Source organism: Marmota marmota, unplaced genomic scaffold (assembly GCF_001458135.2).
Source record: "Marmota marmota marmota unplaced genomic scaffold, marMar, whole genome shotgun sequence".
NCBI classification, from domain to species: Eukaryota; Metazoa; Chordata; class Mammalia; order Rodentia; family Sciuridae; genus Marmota; species Marmota marmota.
In genome coordinates, this window is record NW_026000108.1 from 4370354 (window position 1) to 4392754 (window position 22401).

The 22401-nt window shown below is 52.8% G+C and overlaps 2 protein-coding genes across 5 annotated transcripts in view; one reads left to right on the forward strand and one right to left on the reverse strand.

The window, feature by feature from the left end:
• LOC107139114 (MORF4 family-associated protein 1) overlaps positions 1-20468 on the forward strand; it is a 26968-nt gene extending 6500 nt beyond the window's left edge. Inside the window, exons 1-3 of one of the 3 annotated variants that reach the window (XM_048784143.1) lie at positions 5301-5840; positions 10940-10950; positions 20458-20468. In XM_048784143.1, coding sequence (XP_048640100.1) covers positions 5452-5835 — 384 coding nt within the window. In that variant the 5' untranslated portion in view covers positions 5301-5451 and the 3' untranslated portion in view covers positions 5836-5840; positions 10940-10950; positions 20458-20468. Of the gene's footprint in view, positions 1-5300; positions 5841-6334; positions 7220-10939; positions 10951-20457 lie in introns of those variants that run through there. The other 2 variants (XM_048784142.1, XM_015481933.2) reach the window with 2 other exon arrangements.
• On the reverse strand, positions 12974-16752 carry LOC107139000 (S100 calcium binding protein P). Of its 2 annotated transcripts, none has more exons than XM_015481787.2 (3): positions 16420-16752; positions 15615-15842; positions 12974-13233 (listed from the first exon to the last, which is right to left on the reverse strand). In XM_015481787.2, exons 2-3 carry the CDS (start codon positions 15819-15821, stop codon positions 13084-13086), a joined length of 357 nt encoding a protein of 118 aa, XP_015337273.1. In that variant the 5' UTR covers positions 15822-15842; positions 16420-16752; the 3' UTR covers positions 12974-13083. The 2 variants fall into 2 exon arrangements, with proteins under 2 accessions (XP_015337273.1, XP_048640101.1); XM_048784144.1 differs by having other exon boundaries at positions 16656-16674.
• Positions 20469-22401: the final 1933 nt, after the last annotated feature.

The following is a 22401-nucleotide window of genomic DNA, read 5'->3' on the forward strand; positions in this document are numbered from 1 at the left end:
CGTCACGCCCACGTACGTCCGCGCTCCCGCACCACACCTCCGGCGTGCCCGCGCGAATTCCTCTTTCTTCTTCCGCTACCCACGCACGTAACTGTTTCCGTTCCCCAGGCGCGCGCATCTACCGGCTTCCTGCCTTCGGACGGGTGCGCGCACGCACGCTGTGGCCCAAGTTCAGAACCCCAATCAACCGCAAACGTAAAGACGGTGTGAGAACCCAGGGAAGGGGTGGGCTCGGTGCGTGCGCGATGCCTTTGTATACCCCTCCCACCCCGCAGCCTCCCTCCGATTCTGGGCTCCCTCCTGCCCCTCCTTTCCTCTTGCAGCAAAAAGTAAAATGAGAGAGATGAGCAAAAGAAAGGTCTGTTTGCAAGATGGGTGCTCATGACGACTTGGAATGACTGGAAGTTCTTCAGGCCACAAATGGTTAGGAAATGGTGCATAAGCAGAGATCATATCCAGGTTACTGCAAGACCTAAAGATGACTCTGGTATTGATGGGTAACAGGCAGACCTGAGAGGTGGGACACGAGGTTAAGGGGATAGTTCTATAAAGTGGGCCAACTGTCCTGACCCTACATGCTTTCTTTTAAAAAGCAATTTGCTTATAGCCCTGCCTGGCTTAAGTCAATGGGATATGTTACATTCCTCATAAATCAACCTGTTATCTGCAGGAGAAGTGCAGGCCCCAAAGTTTTCTTCCTGCCAACACAAACTACACTGGGGGCGGAGGACTTCTGTAGCCTTTACACAGACCAAGAACTCAAGGATATAGGATAATTAAAAGCAAAGCCTCCTCCCACTAAAATCTGTGACAAGTTTGAATTAGAACCTGTCAGCATGGGCCAAAGGGACCCAGAGTGGCCTTGGATCTTTAGGATGTCATTATATTGGTAAAATCGCCCCTCCATCCGGTAAGATGGGGTCCAATAGGGACTTGAAAGTCTGATGCAGTCCACTTGTCAATCAGATCAAGAGGTAGACCTGGGACCTCCAATAAAACTGGATGGTGGTGTGGGGCATTCTGTCCCTTTCCTCTCTGAAAGATCCCACTCTATCCCTTGAGAGTTGTTCCCCTATTCCCTTTTCTTATCCCTGCTAATAAACACTGCCTGCTACTTTGGAGACATGTCTGAAATCTTCCCAGTGTGATCCTGAGAAGTGATGAGAGGTCTCTTAGGCTCCACAGACAGTCTTGCTCCATAAAGTGATTGCATGAATTCTTAAAAAGCCCAGAAACACTAAAGTCAGTGCCTCCTAGTATTGTCAGACTTCTGCTCTTTAAAGAGGCGAAGGATGTGCCTCATAGGATCTATCAAACAATAGCTTCTCTAGAAAGCTTAAGAACTTGCTCTTCAACACTTTGGGCAGAAGACCAAGACAGAGATTGCTTTGTCTTGAAGGGATTTGCAAGTGGGGCTTTTGTCTAATGGAATGAACCCCAATGAAATCCACAGTCAATCTACAAAGTTTTAAAGATAATTACAGTAACACAAATGCTGCAGCATGAATGGAAAGGGAGAGAGATGGCACAAAATGAAAGGCTTTTGGACCTCTCAAACTTCTACAAAAGCAGATGAGGAATGGCTTGTGGGCAAACACATGCTACCTTTCACAAAGAAAGAAGAAAGACCCAGAGTGCCGAATTAAGAGCCCAAATGGTGGAACTGAGGGGCATGGGGGTCTTAGTTATAAACCTTGAGACAGCACTGCAGAATTCCTGTGGACCCCTGACTTCTTTGTGCCTCCTATTTCCCCCATTTTTGAGGAGGAATGTCTATAGTGGTTCTCCCACACCTGCGCACAACATTTCAAAGGTCTACAGATCAAGAAAAAATCTAGGAGTTGGACCTAAGGAACTATGCCCAGGGAGCTTCATTCACACCTGGCCTAGTTTGGAAGACAAAATTCTGCACTTGAAGCTGATGCTACAGTAGGATAGTGATATACAAAACTATGAGGGTTTTTTAAAATTAACTTTTGAGGACTGTGGATGGGGGCAAGTGTGATCAGCCTTCCAGAGGATCCCTAGTGACCTCCACCCCCTGTATTCATGCTCCTGTGTATTCCTTCCATGGCCTGTGGACTGTGCATAGTGATTTGCTCATAATTAGTAGAAAGGGTAGAAGCAATGACTTGTGACTTGGAGATTATATTACCATTTGGTACTCTTAATGCTCAGGGGAAGAGGATAGATTACAGGCTACACCGCTCACTGCTCCACAAATATTTGGAGTCAAATTGGTAGGAAAAATAGGCTTTATTCAAAACCAATTGTTTGGTTTTTTTGTTTTTGTTTTGTTTAGTTTTGGTACCAGGAATTGAACTCAGGGGCACTCAAACACTGAGCCACATCCCCAGCCCTATTTGGTATTTTATTTAGAAACAGGGTCTCACCAAGTTGCTTACTGCCTCGCCATTGCTGAGACTGGCTTTGAACTCTAGATCCACCTGCCTCGGCCTCCTGAGCCACTGGGTTTTACAGGTGTGCACCACTGTGCCCACCTTCAAAAATAGTTTTAAAGGAGGTCAGAAGAAACTTTTTTTTTTAAAGAGAGAGAGGGAGAGAGAGAGAGAGAGAGAGAGAGAGAGAGAGAGTGAGTTTTTTTAATATTTATTTTTCAGTTCTCGGCGGACACATCTTTGTTTGTATGTGGTGCTAAGGATGGAACCCGGGCAGTGCGCATGCCAGGCGAGCACGCTACCACTTGAGCCACATCCCCAGCCCCAGAAGAAACTTTTTCATTTCAAATTTCCATCTTCAGAGGCTCTCAGGGTAGGTAATACTTTTAGAAAATGTGGCAAAATGGGACATAAAGTAGGAAATACACATTTGCAAATTTAGTTAGTCTGTGCCAGACTGGCTGGGGCAGGGGTTGTTTCCACCCATAGCTTCCTTGGCATCCCCCAGGCCTGTTCCCTTCATGAGGAAGTAGTCCTCAGGTTCAATGGGACTCTGAATTTCTGTTTCAGTTCATGAAAAGCAGCAGGACATCCCTTTCTCTCTAATCACTTGCTCTGGGGAAAACCTGCTGCCTACTCATGAGCAACTGCGATCCCATGGAGAAGCCCACATAGCAAGGAGCTGAAGACATCATGCAAATGCAAGTGAAAACCAGCCTCACTAGACATCTTGGACATGGCCTCTCCAACACTGGCTGAGCTCAGAGATCACTGTGCCCCCCTGGATGATCCTGGGCTGAAATCACATGAAACCAAATGAGACTATGCTGTTGTCTGAATATTTGTGTCCCCTGAAATTCATGTTGAAATCCCAATCCCCACATTAAGAGATTATGCCTTAGGGAGGCAGTTAGGTCATGGGGGCAGAACCCTCCTGAGTATGATGAATGCCCTTATTAAAGAGGCCAAGAGATGCCTCTGCTCCTTTTACCATATGAGGACACAGCAAGAAGCCACCATATAGGAAGCAGAAAATGGGCCTTCACTAGACACTGATTCTGTTGGTGCTATGATCTTGGAATTCTGAGCCTTTTGAACTGTGAGACATAAATTTCTGTTATTTATTTTTGTGGTGCTGGGGATCAAACCCAGGGTCTTATGCATGGTAGGCAGGTGCTATACCACTGATATACAGCCCCAGCACTGTTTCTGTTATTTATAAACTACTCACTTTATGGTATTTTATTAAAACAGACTAAGACAATAATGAACTTTAGGACTGTTTTTTTTTTCCATAGCTCTGAAGAATGTTGTTGGTATTTTGATGGGGAGCGCACTGAATCTGTATATTATATTACTTTTGGTAGTGTGGCCATTTTAACATTAATTCTGCCTATCCATGAACATGAGAGATCTTTCCATCTTGTTTCTTCTTCAATTTCCTTCTTCAATGTTCTATAGTTTTCATTAAAGTCAACCTCACAGTAAGTGGGGGAAAACTGAAACCATTTCCTTTAAAACCTGGAACAAGAACAGGATGTCAACACTCACCACTATTATTTAATATAGTGCTAGAAATTCTAGCTAGAGCAATTAGGCAAGAAAAGGAAATAAAAAAGACAAAAATAGGATAGGAAGAAGTCAAACTATCACTATTAGCAGATTATATAATCCTACACTTAGAAGATTAAACACACACACACACACACACACACCAAGACTGTCAGAGCTAATAAATTCAGCAAAGGTAGCAGGTTACAAAATCAACATACAAAAAATGAATAGCTTTCCTATTCTACAACAATGAATATGCTAAGAAAGAAATCAGGAAAATAGTCCTATTCACAATAGCCTCAAAAGCAAAATGAAACAAAATCTAGGAATAAATTTAACAAAGAGATTAATGGAGTTTTTTGATGAACACCTGCGAGTGCTATGGTGTTTGCCTAACGCATACACATCACCTCATGGGTACCTCTTGCCATTGAGATTCTTGGGGTGGGACCACAGGTCTTTAGCAGATGAGAAAACCAATCTCTGGTCTGTGGCATTTGTGCAAGCAAGCAAGATGCCTCCCCAGCCCAAATTACTGCTAGTGTGGCACTGAGAGAACATGCCTAGAATTAGACTGCATCCATTTCACAACCACATGCGTTGGTGCTTAACGAATGAATGTTAAAGCATTAATGACTGAACCCCACTGCTTTTCAGGCCTGGTGGGCAGTGGGGACATAAAGGTGACTAAGACCAGAACTTGCCCTCAAGGAGTTTTTTTGATACTTGTAAGTACAGGAGCTTCCAGTTCAGAAGAGGTGCTTCTATTTTAGGGAAGAACCTTTTCTCTCCAAAGCATTCCCAAAGTCCCTACTCAATGCCAGGCCTCCAGCAAGGGCAGAGGACAGAACCAAACCAGAAGGGGCCCTTCACTTTGGTGAATTGGTAACTGACCAGCACAATCCCGGGCGCCAGGAACCAGAGTGAGCAGTGGGGAGGCCAGAGAGAAGGGCTGTTGGCATCCTGGGTTTTGAGTCCAGGGTTGTTCCGAGGTGGGCTTGTGCAATAGCAGGGACTGTGGGCATAACTGCATGTCACTCAAGCACGGCTTTTAGCTAGTTTCCCACCTACTTCATACGTTTGTGAGGGTTAATGAATCAATTAAAATTAACCTAAGCCTGCGTGGGCGGGCGGACGGAGAGAGGGGGAGGAGGGGGAAAAGTAAAAGCCTACAAGGGACTGCTGCAGGATGGAGCCCCAACCTTCTTTCACACTAGACAGAATGGGAAAGGGGCAGGGCGCGATGCGGCGCGCGGGCGCGGCTCCTTTACGTGCGCGTGCCTAGGGAGCGTGACCGTAAAGGAGCCCGGCTCTGTCGTGACAGGGCCGCAAACGTGGCCGGGCGGGAGTGGTGCTGGTTGGCGGCCACACGTCCATTTTGTTCCCGCTCAGTGCGTGCGCGGCGCTTCCTGTCGCGGCTGTCCCGAGGCCGAAGGCCTACGGTTAAGAGCAGGGAGCGACCGGAAGCTGCCTGGCGGCTCCGCAGCCCAAGCGCAAGATGCGGCCCCTGGACGTGGTGGAGCTGGCCGAGCCCGAGGAGGTGGAGGTGCTGGAGCCCGAGGAGGACTTCGAGCAGTTCCTGCTGCCGGTCATCAACGAGATGCGCGAGGACATCGCGGCGCTGACCCGCGAGCGCGGCCGGGCGCACGCGCGCAACCGCGGCAAGCTGTGGGAGATGGACAATATGCTCATCCAGATCAAGACGCAGGTGGAGGCCTCGGAGGAGAGCGCGCTGAACCACCTGCAGGGCGCGGACGGCGGCGCGGCGCCCCGGGCGGCCCCGCGCTGCGAGAAGGCGGAGGAGAAGGCCAAGGAGCTGGCCAAGATGGCAGAGATGCTGGTGGCGCTGGTGCGGCGGATAGAGAAGGGCGAGTCGGCGTGACGGCGGTGAGCGGGCGGGCGGGAGTCGGGCTTCGGGGACCCGGCGGGCCCGGGGACGCGTGCCGTCGTGTTGGCGCCGCTGCGCGCCCTCTAGCGCCTCGTGCCCTGGGCGTTAGAGATGACAGACGCTCGGGGTTCTGAGAAACACGAAGGCTGACTCTTTCTCACTCCTCTTCCTCTGTGCTGCGGCTCCAGCCCACGTGCTGGGCCGGCCTCGAACTTGCGATCCTCCTGCCTCTACAGGCCGGGCGGGGGGGCATAAAAGCCAGTTCTGGTAGCGTCACCGCAGGTGGATCTGCCCAGGCACTAAGGGAGTTGGCGGGAACGGGAAAGGGAGGGGTAGAGCCAGAGGGTGCTGGGGCTACCAGACCTTCCCAGATTTCCCTAGAAGGCAAGTGAGTCCGAGGACCCTGTGAGGGCGGTGACAATCCCTGTGGGTTTTAACCTTGGGATGTGGGAAACAGTGTCTTGATAGTAAGTCTCTCCCGTTTGTGCTTTAGATTCATAGCTGATGGACTCTGCTCAACTGGCAAGGATGGACGGACCCCCGAGGGAACTGAACCAGCTCGACGTTTTCTGCTTTGTTTTTGTATCTCTTCTATCCCCTTGCAACAGTCTTTTTTATGGTAACATGTATTTAGTTCTGGAAAGAACTTCTGTTGGAGAAATATTCTCCTAGGAGAAATGGGGCTTAAATCAAAAGCTGTTTCAGTGGTCATTACTTAATTCTTATTACTTTGCTGTGTTTTGGAAATGGTGGGCATGACCTGTTTTTTTTGCTGTTGTCTTGTGACCTGATTGTTTTCTGGAGCTTGTGAAGACTTGGGGTCAGGATCTTCTGGTATTGGAGATCCTGGGGAAGGCACTGCACTACCTGGTTGCCGATGATGAAGGATGTATGGTTAAGACCGCTACAGGAAGCCAGGCAGATCCAGAAGATGGTAGAGGTGGAAGATGACTTTGCATATAGTTTGGAACTTCAGTTCTTCTGTGAGACAACGGAGGAGGTTGTATTTTGTGTACACACTATGTTTGATGTATAGTGTCTAACCTGCTGGGCAAATTTATTTAGACAACCTCGCTAACACCATGTGATAACAGTTGAAGAAGGAGCTGTGTGGTACATGTCAGTGTTTGAATACCCTCCCATGTTGCAGGGACTTCAGCGAAGAGCATCAGGGACAATCTACAAGGACTGGAGGAAGGAAGAGGTCTCTTCCAGTCATCAGGGTAGTAGACCCAACAGATGTTTGAGGTCAGAAACCATACGTGCACTAAGTGTTTGATTGCCTTGCAAAACAAAGACCCCCTTAAATATATATTTTTTTGGTTCAAATGACCAAAACTCCTGTTAATAAAAGAATCATAATCTTTCTTGGTTTTTACGTGGATGGTCTTTTTTGAGTGTCCTCACCCTCCAGTGGAGGGAACCGTTGGTGGGTCTGAGGCCTCCCGTAAGCCTGTACTGTGAGGGAGGATGGTTCCTGGAAGGCGCCATGGGGCAGGGCAGAACACATAGTTCTTAAGTTCAGGCCCTCCTCTGGCCTGAGCCCCTGCCTTTTGGCAGCTGCTGAGTGTTGACCAGGGACCCTGATGGGCCACATACCCTGTCCAGGGTACTAGGAATACAAGGGTAAGGGTTGGGCAAAGGTGTGGGGCAGAAAGTGAAACACAAGTGACAACGTAGTATGCCTGGCAGAGCCCTGGGAGCCCTCATGGAGAACCTGGGAGAGTGTCAGCAAGTGACTGGATTGCCTCGAATGCCAAGTCCAACTGGAAGAACGGAGCAGGGGCAAAACCTCAGGGCGCTGGCTCTGGGGAAACTGCTGCTGAGCTGGAACCCTTGGCGCCTGGAGTGAGGTGGTGGGAGGTGGGGCGAGAGGCTAGTGGGCCTGAGAGGCCTGCGCCACAGAGGTGGTGACCTGCCGAGCCTACGCTCTGAGGGCTCTTCACCCTGTAGTGTGGGCACATTCAGACCTGCAAACAGGCATTCTGCAGTTTCCAGAGCTGCCAATCGCAATTTCACAAAAACAAGTGTAAAATAATAACAAGCTTAGATATATGATTTGGATTAAGGTGTAAAGTAGGCGTTTTTAAAATCAAGTATCCAGGCTGGGGATATAACTCAGAGGTCAAGCACTTAGCTTAGCAAGTTCAAGGTCCTGAGTTCCACCCCCAGTATCGCAATAATAACAGCCCCACCTAGGAATAGCAGTGTAATTTAATAAGTTACAAGTGGATGTGGTAAAAAAAAATGTAAGTAAAATCAAGTGCACAAGCATGGAGCAAAATCACACTTGGTGAAGCTATTCCTGGCTCTGGCCACCTTCCCCACTCTTCACTGGCAGTGAGGACTGTTGGGAGCCATGAGACTGATGAGCAAAGCAGTGGTGACTACATGAGCTTGTGGGGTGAGCAGGCGAAGGCAGAGGAGTGGGGCTGGTGCAGAGGTGCAGGGGCAATTCAATGCCCAACAGGTCAATGCAGAAAAGACCAGCTCAGCCTTTGTGGGGCGAAGACTTTTGGTGTGCATCCACCAAAGCCCTGTACCAGTTCACCCCAAGGTGACCTCACACTGATGCACATCACAGAGGCCCAGGGTCCTCTTACTGCAGGACCTGGCTGAGGGAGCTTCTCAGGGGTGTCATAGACCTTGGTTCACTATTCACTGGTTTAAAAATATGCTCTCTGGAAGCGGTGGCTCAGTGGGAAAGCATGTGCTTGACCTGTTTGAGGCTCTGCTTTGATCCCCAGCACCAAAACAAGAAACATGCTTTGGGGGATAAAAAATAAAACTGAATATATAAACATGAATGCATGTGTGAGTCCATAGTATGTGTGTGCTGTGTACACTTATGAGTTGCGTACAGTTCCCCCTTGATTAATCAACCATAGGGATGTCTTAGGGTTGTGTTTTGCTTCTTAGTACTCCAGGGTACTAAATAAGTCTCATATCATTTTGACCCTTGGCTCTTAGGAGTATTGCAGTGACAGGCCAGTTGTCTTCTGACATACTTATGATAATTATGTAGCCTAGAGACACATTGCTTGTGTTTCCTACTTATAATCTCCTATAGCCGATTATATGTCAGTGGTCTGTAAGCAGCAGTCAGCTAGGAGCTTGGATTTCCCCAGTTGCTCAGAGCACTTGCCCTCACACATGCAGGGCAAGTGCTCTGCCACTGGGGCACCACCCCAGCCTGAAGTGTGCTGCGCTTTGGACCCCTTAGGGCAGAGACTTTGCTGAATTCCTAACACTGGGACCAGAGTCTGCCTGGCGCATGGTTGGCGCTGACTGCTGAGCGAATGCGTGCCAGTTAGGTACATACGTGCCAGTTAGGTACATACGTGCCAGTTAGGTACGTAAAGCACGCTGAGTGGTGTCTGCTGCCTCCGCAGACAGCTCAGCTGCAGGAAGCTTCAGTGTTACTCCCTACACTGCCCTTCTCCTCGGCACTCCCCTCCCCTACCCGGCCATCACCAAAGCATGTTGATTCCACCCTGACTCATCTGCCTCCCTCCAGCTATTCCAAGCCACAGCTGTTAGTGACAGTCTCCAAACTGGCCTCGCAGCTCTCATTTTACTTCAGTCCTATCCTTGACAGATGAGCTAGAGAACTGTGCAGCCCTTCTCTGCTTGAAACAAATTTTTTGCAGTCCTGGGGACTGAACCCAGGGGCGCTCTATCACTGAACTATACCCCAGCCCTTTTTATTTTTTATTTTGAGACAGGGTCTCTTGCTAAGTTACTGTAGTTAAGTTACCCAGGTGGCCTCAGACTTGTGCTCCTCCTGCCTCAGTGTGCAGAGTTGCTGGGTACGGGCATGTGCCACTGTACCTGGCCTTGAAACACTTAAAAATTCCTTTTGTCTCAGATGTTTTCTTTACCAATACTTAGCTCCTACTGTATACCAAGCACTGGTCTGTACTGAGAGACGGAGCACAGGCAGTCCACACGGTTTGCTTTCTGGAACTTCCTCCTAGTGCTGGAGAGGCATGGCACTGAGGACAGGCCACAGGGGCTGAGGATGCTCACTCAGTCACTCAGCACGTGGACTCCACATGTCCTCAAGCACTTCTGCCCCTCCCAGAGCTGTGTCCTGGTTTTCCTGTCACTGCCTGAAATTGGCCTCTTCTGGGGTCCCCTCAGCGTCCATCCTCTGCCTGTCCTGCCTTCCTCTGCTCACTCACCCTCCTCCACCTCCTGTGAACTCCCTCCAACACCTGCTACAGCCACGCCACCTGTCTCAACCCGGCCTGGGCTGTCTCTCTGTAACCCTGGGGCTACTCAGCTTCCTGGGCGAAGGTGCAGAGAAAGTGGGTCCAGCATACATTTGGGGCTTGCATTTTGCCAGGTGGTTGCAATTGAGGAAATGTGTGTAGTTGGTTCTCGTCATCTGTACTAGTTATTCCAAGTCACCATGAACGCTGCGTTAGCAAATGCGGAGTCACTGTCCCTGGGGAAACAGGAGTGGGCGCTACCAGCCTCCAGCCCCTCACCTACGACTGGCCATTCTGTATCCGTGCCTTGTGCGTGTTTCTGTTTAAAGGCACCTCGTTTACCAGGTGCTACTGAGTTAGTACTGCACTCGAGGCTCACAGCACATCCGCTCTTGCCTCCTCTGTGGAGCTCATCTGCCATGCTTTCTCCATAAGGTGGGTCGTAGCCTCCTGTGCTTAGGAACAGCAGCCAGCACCTGAGCAGTGACAGAGCCGGGAGACATTTTAAACAAAAATGCACAAAAGCACAAAGAGGCAAAGACCAAAACCCAAACCAAGGCCCTGAGTAGACCCTGGCCCAGGTGCGCTCACAGCACAGGAGTTGGGCGGGAAGGCAGAGCAGGCTATTGGGCCTCAGTGGGGAGTGTGTGTGTCACATGACGCAGCTCTGCTGCTTGCACACGTCTGCAAGTGACCAGGGGTTCACCATGAGCACCCGCTTGGGTTACAATAAACTATAAGAGGTAGGTGAACTTACAAACAGATTCATGGATGGCGAGGCTAGGCTGTGCAACATCCTCACAGTGACATTGGTGTTCTGGTGCCCAGCCCAGGGCCCAGAGCCCAAGACCCGCAGGGTCAGCCCTCTGAACAGGCTGGGGAAGGTGTCCCCAGTGTGCACAGTCCAGCGTGAGGAGGACTCTTGTAGGGCAGGGCAGGGGACGGGAGTCAGCCCCTGATGAGTGGGGAAGGAGTCCCCGGGAGTATTCCAGGCAGTCAGCCCAAGTGAGGTGGGGAGAGGATCCACAGGGGACCACTCAGGGCAGCCTTTGAGGTGACTCTCCTGAGAGGCGAGGAGGGCGACTTTGCAGGGAGCAGTGTGGGGCTCGGACCGAGCAGGGCGAAGGGACACTAAGGTGCCCTGTGGCGCTGAAGGTGAGGTCCGCATCTGCGGTATCAGATGTACACAGGATAGATGCAGATGGGGGGTATGCATCTGTATGAACTTCCAGGCATACCTGCAAATATTCCCTGGGTCTGTCCATTGAGAGGGCTGGGAGCAGGGACACCCCAGCAGTGATATACTCACTTACCTCTCAGGTCCTAGTTTCTAGGTAGCACTAAAAGGAGCCAGGGCTGCATGGAGGAATGGCCAACTTCAGAGACAGGCAAGGAAAGATCAAGATGTATCCAGACATCTTGATGTGACAGCAAGCAAGGGCCTACAGAGAATGTTGGGGACATGTTGGAAGGACAGAAGCCAGCCTAAGTAGGCTCCACCGGTCATGTCAGGGACAATTTGAGAGTCACTATAGTGATCATGGCAGATTACAACCCACTGAGTAACATGGAAAACCGTGATTCACATACACCTGAGCACATGTGTTAATTAAATGTGCTCCGAGGATTCACCTTGTGTCACAGTCTGAAGAAACCACAGCAGCAGCAAGAGCAACTGGTGGAGAAGCCCTCGCCCAACGGCAGGAAGACCCCTCACACATAGGGAGGGCTGCAGGACTGGGTTGAGTCCTAGAAACAGACCCGATAACAACCTCACACCTGCGACCTGCCCTGAGTCACTTTGGTCCTCTCCTGAAGACGGTGGCACAAAGCCATGAGCTCGGGTGACGGGAGCACTTACTCACGGTGACTCTCATCCGTACTTGTACTCATTTCTTCTCTGTCACTGGATTTATGCTCTTCATAGCAAAAAATACTCTGATACCATTAAAGGTGTTCCTTGGCCAGGCCCCAGGGGTGCAGCCCGCAACCCAGAGCCCAGCAGCTTGAGGCAGGAGGATGCTAAGCTCAGGACTGGCCTGGGCAACTTAGGGAGACACGGTCTCAAAATAAAAAACACAAAGGGCTAGAAGAGTAGCTCAGTGGACGAGCACCCCTGGGTTCAATTCCCATCACCTCAAAACAACCAAGAAAATTGTGCTACTTGAAAACATGGTGTTTGGAGTGACGGGGAGCCTGGCTCACTGAGCACCCCAGGAAAGGCTGAGGAATGGCATGACTTAACAGGTGGCTGGCTGGATGGATGCACGCTCACTACAGGGTGGCCCTCGCTGTGCCCACAGATTCTCTAGGGTGGGCACTGGGCCTCGGCCATGGGCTGGTTCAGAGGGCACCCCAGGGAGTGGACCGGGAACGGACTGTTACCAACCGACCTGTGCTTTTCATCTCTGTCCGTCTACCAGGCTGGCAGTGAGACATTAAATGTGGCATTACATAGTGAATGTTCCAGAAAATCCTGGTCCAGTTTGAGAACTGGCTGCCAATGTGGGATGGAGCCAAAAGGCAGAAAAGCCAGACAGATCCAGGATCACACAGGGGCAATTTATTGGGGACTTATGGACAGAAGTGTGTCTTGGGTGGCCGCAGGATGGAGACCCCACACCATGAGGTGGAGAAAGGGTTTAAGTGTAAGAGGGACAGAGGTGGCCATGGTCTAGCTGCCTGGCCTTTCTCAGAAACTATGCACATGTCCTGTGTCGGCTAAAAAATCTCAGCGTCAGGGGCCAGCACACTGTGCTCAACCGACCATCTGAACAACTTTGTTTATGCCTCAGGGTTGGGGTGTGTGCCAGGTTACAACCAGATGGCTGTTGGTACGTCAGGCTGATACCAGTGGGAATCGGTGTTTGTGGGGGAGGAGTCTGGGGTCTAAAGGAGAGCACCACTTTGAGAGCAGGATCATTCACCAGCATTTATTAATTAGGGGACTTTGGCTCAGCCCAAGGAAGTAATTGCCAACAGAGGCTGGGAGCCAGGGACTCCTCCCAGGTCCTTCCGGTGCAGGGCATCACTTGGATGCTGTCTGTGCAAAGTACTTGTGACAGGCAGACGTGAGTGCGGCTACAAACACGATGAACTCACTGAAGTCCACCTCGGCATCTCCGTTGGCATCGAGGTCCTTGAGCAGCCTGCCCACAGCATCCTTGTCCCTTCCGCTCTAGAGGAGAGAGGCCCGGAGTCAGTGATGCAGGTGCTGAGCAGGGCCTCGGCCTCAGCCAGGGCCACGGGGATGGGGGCCACCTGCATGTGTGCCACACATGCTGTCACAAGGCTCAGTGCCAGGCCCAGCTGTGTGGAACAGACGCTGGGTCCCTGGAAAGGACACACAGGCTCTGAGTGTCGTGAGCTGCCCTGGGCTGTATGACAGGACGAGCTGACCTGTCATGTTTTAAGTCAAGCGGGGATTGCATCGTACCCCCTGGGAGGACACTGTATTGTAAGTTCTTCAAGGGGAACAACTGGATTTACGGTGCGTTTTTAAATGGCGATCACCCCCAGGAAATGAATTCCCTCGGTGCTCGGTCGCCTCATGCCAGCACTGAGCCTGCTTTACACAGACCCTCAGTTCTCACAAGCCCGGGCAGGAACAAGTGCCACTGGAGCCACAGATGAAGACCGTGAGGCCCAGAGGGCCCCCGGGACTTGCCCAGGGTCACACAGAGAAGGTCTGAGACCCAGGTGTGGAGGGAGTACAGAAGCCCTGCTCTTTGTCTGCTGGTCCTGAGCATTTGTGGCTCACGACCCATGGCCCCAGGTCATTGAGAGGGCCAAGCTGCCTTGACTCATATGACAGGGCAGAGGTGGTGTCCTCCCCAAGGGACCAAGCTCCACCAGGTGCAGGTCTGCACAGCAGCAGCAGGGGGCGCTCAAGCCAGCCAGGAACCAGAACTCTGTGTGTCCAAGAAAGCAACACCTATGTCCTCTGGCTGCCGCACAGCTGTGCCTGGAGGTGGTTGGGACAACACAGCAAAAGTCAGGGGATTAGATGGCAAAGGAGCGCCCACATGTCCACCCTGGCATAGCTTGCAGCCATTCCTAGGGACGTCCACCAAGTTTGTAGCCAACAGTCACCTAGTACTCAACTCTAACTCTTGCATGAGAAGCTCTGACTGAGCCAGGCCCTGCGCTGGGTATCAAAGAAACAGGACCACAAGGCCAGCACGGTCCCTTCCCTCAGATGGACATTGTTCTCCAACTTTCTCACCTCCAGGACCATTTGGAGGGAGGGCTGGCAAGGCACAGAGCCAAGCTTGTCCAAGGGCCAGGGCCCTGCTTTTCCAAGTTCCCTCCCTGGTTCTGACCTAACCCAGGTGGAGAATCCCTGGCTTAGGCACTAGTTCTCAGAGTGTGTTCCCTGGGCACCTGCCCCTCCCCACCTTGTGAGATCAAAAGCCCCACAAACTAAAATCTCAAACTTTGATGATAAAACAACCCACACGCCACACACAAGTTCCCAGCCTGTGGGGGTGGGCACTTTTAGTGACCATCGGAGTCTGAGGATTTACATGGTCACGTTCAGTCCAAGAAGACAGGAAGCTTCACAGGATCAGGATCCGCTCACAGCAGTGTTTGTGGGGTAGATAGGAGAGGGGGCTCCACCTCCCTTCCGTATTCACTCCTGCCTCAAACACATATTATAGTAGAGGAAGACAGGTGAAGCTTATTTTAAAAATACATTTGACTTGGGGCTGGGGCTGTAGCTCAGTGGTGGAGGGCTCACCTGGCACATGGGAGGCACTCAGCACCACATAAAAATGAGTAAACTAAAAGCATTGTGTCCACTCACAACTAAAAAAAAATATCCATTTCACTCACATCTAGAAAGTAGAGACCTGGGTACCAGGAGCTTGGTGTGTCCAGTCATGCTTTGGACTGGACAGTTTAGCTTCCCTTTCAACCTGCTGTAGCAGCGAAGACCCCTCAGAGAGCAGAATGGCAGAGTGGTGGGCGCAGGGAGCGGGAGAGGGGCCCTGTTTAGACCCATCAGAAGCTGCCCAGGCGCTGGTCCCGGGGCCCTGGGAGCTCCAGGCCCCATGGCTCCTGCCTGATGCAGTGAGCTCAGAGGATCCAGGATGGGTTTTCTGTCTTACTCCTGTGGGTCCTACCAGGTAACAAGGGACCTGGGCACAGGAGGAAGGCTGGTGGGCAAGAGGAGGAGGAGGAGGGGGAGGAGCAGGGATGTCCGTGGCCAGCAGCCTTGGAGAGGGAGAGCTGAGGGGCCCGCAAACAACCTCAGGAACTGCCCTGCCTTCCATGCTCGCCCCCACCCCTGCCCAGGAGTGCCACCCTCCCCCCAGGCCCCACAGGGAAAGAATCCTGATCACAACACTGTAGGGACTTAGCTCCACGCCTCAAGGATCCGCCTGGGCACCCACTCCCCGCCCAGATGCCCAGTGTCCCCGGCAGGGACTTCGGGTCATTCCTTGCCTGCATCTGGGTCTGTTTGGACCTGCCCGGCTGGCTCAGTTGGTCGTTCCTGTCCCTTCTGCCTGCCATGCCCACCACCTTTCCCTGTGCCACCCTTGGACTTGGCCGCACCTGCAGGAAGCCGGGGAGCTCCTTCTCCATGAGCTGCTTCAGCTCCCCCTTGGTCAGGGTCTGCCGGCGGCCGTCACCGCCTGAGTACCGGGCGAAGACGTCGATGATGAGGCCCATGGCTGTCTCCAGCTCTGTCATGGTGCTGGCTGTGGACCCTCCTTCCTTCTGAGACTGGCCTGCTGGGGAAATGTCCCCTGGAGGCCTCATGGTGCTTTAAGGGCTGGCCTCCTATTGACACAGAGGGTGGGACAGTCAGCAAATCCTGCCCTTCCCGTTTCGTCACCCAGTCCAGTGAAATGCGTTGCTGAGACCCTTTCTGCACCCAGCAGGGTCGTCCCCTTTCACCCTCCCTGGGGGATAGGAGGGGTCTCTGGGGCACATGAGGCCTGGCTTTGTTGAGTAGTGGGTGAGCACTGGGTGTAGGTGAGCATCATCCCCTTTTCAGAACTCAGGGGAGCTGCTCCCCAATCCCTCTGTGGCCCGTTCCTGCCACAGTGGGGGTGCTGGGAGGCTTTTCCACAGGATGTTGAGGGAGCAGCCTGCAGGGATTACAGGATGGGGGTCTAGGTTCAAGTCCTGCTCCAGTTTCCCTCTTCCAATCAGCCCCCACCCTGTTGTAGACGGGGACATGGGGACACTCCTGCACCAGGTGCTGGGAAGTTGCTGAGGCACAGCACACAGGGTGTGGCTGGAAGTGGGAGCAGCTGGGCTTCTAACAGCTGATTTTGGACATAGGGCTGCATCCACAAGGGAGGCTCAGCACATGGTGACTGTGTGAGGAGCAGGGAAAGTCTCTTGCACTCACCCCTGAGCTGGGCTGGTCTCTCTTAGGACATGATTTCAGGGAACAGGCCACCATCCCTGCCAAGTCCCCACCAGCACCTTAGCAGCGTGTCTGGGGAGAGCTCAGGCTGTCACCTCCATGGAAGGAGAAAGGGTCATTAGGAGGCGGCTGGTCCTGGAGCTTGCAAGGCTGCAAACCCAGATCTGTGAAGTGGCCTGAAACTAATGCGGAGGCAGTTTCACTGGGAGCAGAGCGACCTGCAAATCAGAGACCCCAGAAGATCAGCAGCTGCGCACAGCAGGATCTGGCTTCCCAACAAGGAGGGTTCTGGCTCTCAGGGGGACACAGCAGGCCTCTGAGCCCAGCTGCTGGTCACAAGCTGGGTAAGGCCACTGGAATGTCCAGGTCAGGAGACAAACTGGTCGGTCTAGTATTTCTCAAACCCTGCTAGATTCCGGAAGTTGATCCCTCTGGCGATTTAGTCCCAGACACCAAGGCTGTGGGGGCAGCTCCCCCACCCCAGAAACACTGTAAGGCTCAGGGGTTTTTGCTCTTTTGACCATCTGCAGCCATTCAAGTTTTTATGTTATCAGGACCACCTGGGCTGCCCTGGCTTGAGTCACTCACCTGTGACCTCAAGGACAAGCCCCCTCCAGTGCAGGGCTGCTCCTTGGAGCCCCTCCTTAGGACAGGGCGCTGTATTCCAAGCCAGGGTTCTCATGGCCCTCTGGCAGAGAGCCTGCCAAAGAAAAATCATCCTGACATTTTTAAGCCGGTCAGTGACTTGACTTTGAGTGCTGCTATGAGGTCCTGAGGACTGGATTGGGGGGTGCCTGGCTGGCCGAGGCCCTGGCACAGGGGAGCCACTTCAGGCCTTCACAAATCTGTGTTTCTTTTGTCTTTGCTAATAAAAGGTCTGCTTTTCAGAAAATTTAATTATGAACACATGTTCTTTTCCAAAGATTTTTTATTTCATGCGTATTGCAAAAGGCACAGTGGGTGAGGCGTGATGGTGCATGCCTGTAATGCCAGAGGCTCAGGAGGCTGAGGCAGGAGGATCGTGAGCTCAGCCTCAGAAACTTAGTGAGACCCTATATCTAAATAAAATACACAACAGGCTGGGGTGTAGCTCAGTGGTTAAACATTCCTGGTTTCAATCCCGGTACCAAAAAAAAAAAAAATTTTGGCACAGTAGCCTATTCAAGGGCTTCTCATGGTACAGATCTTTGGAGGGATTTTGAAAAGGCGTCAGATCATGATAAAGTGAAGGCAACAGAAAAGGAGGCCTGGAGAGAAGTACAGCCGCCCACTGTGCCCGTGGGTTCTTTTCTATTCAAGATGTAACCAGAATCTCATTGATCTGAGAGCTAGGTTTTTCCTAAAGAGATTGTGAATTACATTATGCATATTGCCTTCTCTCCGTCCCTGACCTGGCTGAGGTCCTTTCTCTTCCCTCCCTCCAGCCCTGGGCACCTGGAGTCACTGGCCAGGGTCTCCCTGGCAGCAGCCAGATGCTATGGGGTCCTGGGGAGCATGAAGCAGACCAGGGGCTGCAGCACTGGGGCAGGTGGGTGGTTTTCTTGGCACTTGCAGCACAGAGAGCTGGGGCAGAGGGCTCCTGCTGGGCGTGGGATGGAGGCTGGATCAAGGCTGAGTCGGGAAACCTCTGGCCCTCAGGAGGAACGCCCCAGTTTGAGCTGCCCCATAGCCACTTGCTAGCTGGAGTTCCACACAGGGCAGAGGGACTGTGGTCAGGAGGTGATGAAACAGCACCTGTGTGTGTTGGCAGGGTTGCCAGCCAATCCCCAGAGCTCTGGGCACCCTCTGCCCACCGGGATGCAGGGCTCTCCCATGTCCGGTGTCAAGAGAGCAGATGAAGAACTTGAAGGGCAGCTTCCTACATATTGACAGAACCTGAGTCAAAGGGGGCCCTGACTGATGGACAAAGGCGTGGCCAGGAATGAGGAAGGGGTGGAGCTGCAGCCCCTGCCAAGGGCCAAGATGCCATCCATCACCCTACTGCTGAGACCACCCAGCATCAGGGATGGGCAGGCTGGAAATGTCTCCAGCAAATCCGGCCCTGGGAAGAACAGGGAGGTTTGAGGAAACGGTAAGGTGTGAGGTGAGACGGATGAGATCTGGCCTTCCTGGCCTGTTCTGAGTGTGACCTACAGTGGCAAGGGCTTGAGGAAGTGACCCTCTTCTGTCCTTTGTGTCTGAGTCAGATGAGGCAGACATCTATGCTCAGTGGACACAAACTGAGGGCCCTGGTGTATGACCCCTGGTCCAGCCCAGAGTCCAGTGAGCAGAGACCCAGTCCTGCCCTGGGCTGGGGGATGCACATCAAGCCATGGAGGTCCCCAGCAGATGGGGCAGCAAAGGGAGGTGTCTGAGGAGGGGCAATCAGAGAGGCATGGAGGAAGGTGGGCCCAGCTGGCCCAGGACCAGCGCCTGGAGAGCAGAGTGGCTTGTGGAAAGGGAGAGAGGCTGGAGGACAGGAAGGACAGCACAGGAATAGAGAGGCACAGAGACCTGGCACTTTGGGATGGGCTTGGAGTCCAGAAGAAGAGAGACCAGGAACAGCCCTGTAGACTGTGTGTCAGAGCTCCATGGTGACCTCACAGAGGAGCCCATGGGTCCAGAGATTACAGGTGGTGCTTCTGGGCAAGAGCAAGGGTCTGCAGGGTCTTCAGCTGGGGGGACCTATGGCTGGATTTGTCCTTTGGGGCCCACTCAGCGCTGGCGTGAGACATGAATGAGGAGATGAGGCTGGGGGCAGAGAGGCCAGTGAGAGGCTGTGGAGTAGGAGGCCCTGCAGCCATCACTGGTTCAGAGTTCCTGCACCCACAGCCCAAAGCACCTCTGGAAACTGGTGGAGGCCTCAGCAGGGAGTGGGGAAGTGAAGGGAGAAGAGAGAGCCCTCATGCTCTGTGAGGAAGGAAGACAGCCAGCTCCATGGCTCCCGCCCACACGGGTCCTGGCTCCAACCAGTTTTATCCTTGATAATGTCTCAGACAAATATTTGATGAGTGAGGCAGGTAAAGGTTGAGAAAATGACTTTCTCTGGTCCACCCCGAATGCCTGGGGTCATCCACATAGCGGTGAGTCAGGGGCCGTCTCCCAGTCCCTTTGCAGCTAGTTCAGTTCTAGTCAAACGATATTTCACTGAGGGCTGCAGGAGACTGGCCTTGATGGACACAAAAAGGGAGCCACAGCCCTTCTGCCTTCCCACTTCCTGTGACCTGGAGTGACACTGGAGAAGTAGCAGCTGTGTGGGTGGGTGACTATGACAGATTCTTACTGCTTGTACCCGAGGGCGTTCCAAATTAAGTGTTGTCTTAGGGGCTGCTGTCCAATCACCACAAACTGGGTGACTGAACACAACAGAAATTATTCTCTCATAGCTCTGGAGGCCCAAAGTCTCTTCATGGGGTCTCTTCATGGGGTCCTTCATGGGGTCTCTTCATGGGGTCTGGCAGGGGGGGATCAGCTCCTGGGCCCTCCCCGAGATTGTGGTGGTGACTGGCAAGCTGGGCCCTCCTTGCCAGGCGGCTGCCTCCTTCCTGGTGTCTGCCTTGGTCACGTGGTCATCTTCCTTCTGTGTCTTTTTAGAAAGACACCAGTCTTACTGGATTAGGAGCCCAGCCTCGAGGTCCAACACGACCTCATCTGAACTCATTACATCTGGAACGACCCCATTTCCAAACAAGGGAACATCACCAGTGCCCCAAAACAAGATCTCACCTTCTAGGAATGTGGATTTCTAACTTGAAAATCAGAGGTCCAGCTCCCCTGGAGAGAGGTCCAACCCCTGCTGGAGCTGGGCAGCCACACTCCTGCTGCTCCCCAGGCTTGTGACCCGGCCTTCCTGGGGCATTTGGGTTCTCCCAGCTACTTTCTGGTTCTGGGTTTAGTGAAGCAAATATGTGCAGTATATTCTTCTGCTGGGTGCTCCGGGGAACCAGTGAGTATCAAATGTGCCCATCTATGAGGGGGACCAACCAGCAAGCTCGGGTGCAGAGAAAGAAGGGGAGCGAGGGGCAGCAAGGCATGGCCTAGGGGTGCTGGTGAGCACAGCAGGAAGACCCAGGGCCTGGGCTGGATGACCCGCTCATGGAAAGTCAGGGGGGAGAAGCTGGCCTGGGCCTGGGGTCAACATGGCGCCACACAGCCAGCTTCCTGGAATTGAGTCTGGGAGGTGCAGAAGTTCTGGAAGCCAAGGGGAGACCCGCCTCCAGGGACCCTTTGCCCATCTCTCGCCCACAAAACGCCCCCAGCACTGTCTGACAGGGAAGTCGTGCAGAGCACTAACAAGGTGCAGACACAGTGCCTTAGCCGCAGTCACGGTGGCGCACACCACCTGCCAGCACCCGCCCCGCCTGCCCACCGCGCTCTTCCTTTCTGTCCACAGACCCCGACATGGGACTACCGAGAAAAGGAGCGTGAAGGTTTTGAAGCTGCTAAATATTTTACCTTTAATCCTTATTCAAATTTTTTTTTTTAATTTTGGGAAGTGTGAAGAAGAACAACACAAATATGAAGCCTAATCTTACCCAAATAACTTCTGTTGTCTTTAACCAAATAACTGGCTCCTGAGCAGGTTTAGAAAATTCAACCAACTGGAAGCCTCCCGGGGAAACCTCCCCCCTTGCCCCGCCCACCTCGGCCCCGCCCCATCGCTGCCCTACTCTACGAACTCCCCGCCCCGCCCATCATAGGCCACGCCCCATCTCAGCCCCACCCCATCTTCAGCAACCAGCCTCCAGCTGCCCAGCTTCTGAAAGTGCCCCTTGCCCTGCCTGCGACCCGGCGTGTGCAGACGTCCTCTTCCAGGCTCATGGGGGGCAGCTTTCTGCTTCAGCACCCAGTCTCCTGGCTTCCTCTCCTGGCCCTTTGGAGAGGGCACACCTCCCACTGGCGCCAGCCTCCCAGCACTGCCCTGCTGGTGGCCCTGGCGTGCTGCGAAAGCCAGGGCAGAGGGCTTCCCCAGGTCAGGGGCCCCTTTCCTAGAGCTGCGTTGGGCTGGGGAGGGGTGGTCAAGGTGAGGGTGAGCACGCTAGTCCCTCTGCTGCCCAAGGCTGGTGCACTCTCAGCGTTTAGGCGGGAAAGGGTCTCCAGGCTGTTTCCCCAGGTACAGGAGAGGGAATATTTAAAGTCAGTGCCCGCCATCCCCTGTCCCTGACTTCCCTGTGCTCAGCCGAAGGATGAGTGGAATGTTTGTGGCAGGTTCGGGGCCTTCATCCTCCCACCTGAGGCTATGGCGCTGGACGGCAGGAAATGCTTTCTTCTTCGTTTCTAATGCAGGTGGCAACTGGGTGTGTGTGTGTGTGTGTTTTAAGGTATAGATTATTTCTTTGAACATTTTTTTTTAAAGAGAGAGAGAGAATTTTTTAATATTTATTTTTTAGTTTTCGGCGGACACAACATCTTTGTTTGTATGTGGTGCTGAGGATCGAACCCGGGCCGCACGCATGCCAGGCGAGCGCGCTACCGCTTGAGCCACATCCCCAGCCCTCTTTGAACATTTTTTAACCTTTATTTTATTGATCATTCTTAGTGGTGCTGAAGATGGAACCCAGTGTCTCACACGTGCTAGGCCAGCGCTCAAGGGGCCACACCCCGGGCCCCCCTTGCCTTTCTCTTCTCCACTGACCGTCCCTGGGGTGAATTGTGTTAGTGGGCTCACCAAGGCTGAGGAGCTGTGACAGTGATCTTATGGCATTTACTGTTCAGGTCCTTAGAGAAGTATTTGATCTCTGGCCTACAGCAGAAATTTCTCCTATCAGTTAGTCCTCTGGTTGGTTCTGGGAGGGACAAAGGGAGGAACTGTCAGGCCTATTTTATGGTGGGGAGAGGCAGCTTTGGAAAGGACTTGTCCTCTCTGAGGAGTGCACGGCTCTGAGTGCAGAAGCCAGGGTCCAAATCTGACCTGTCACCTCCTCCCACTCACCTCAGGGCCGAGTCCAGAAAATGAAAGGAAAGGTGCCCAGTGCCCTGGCCTCC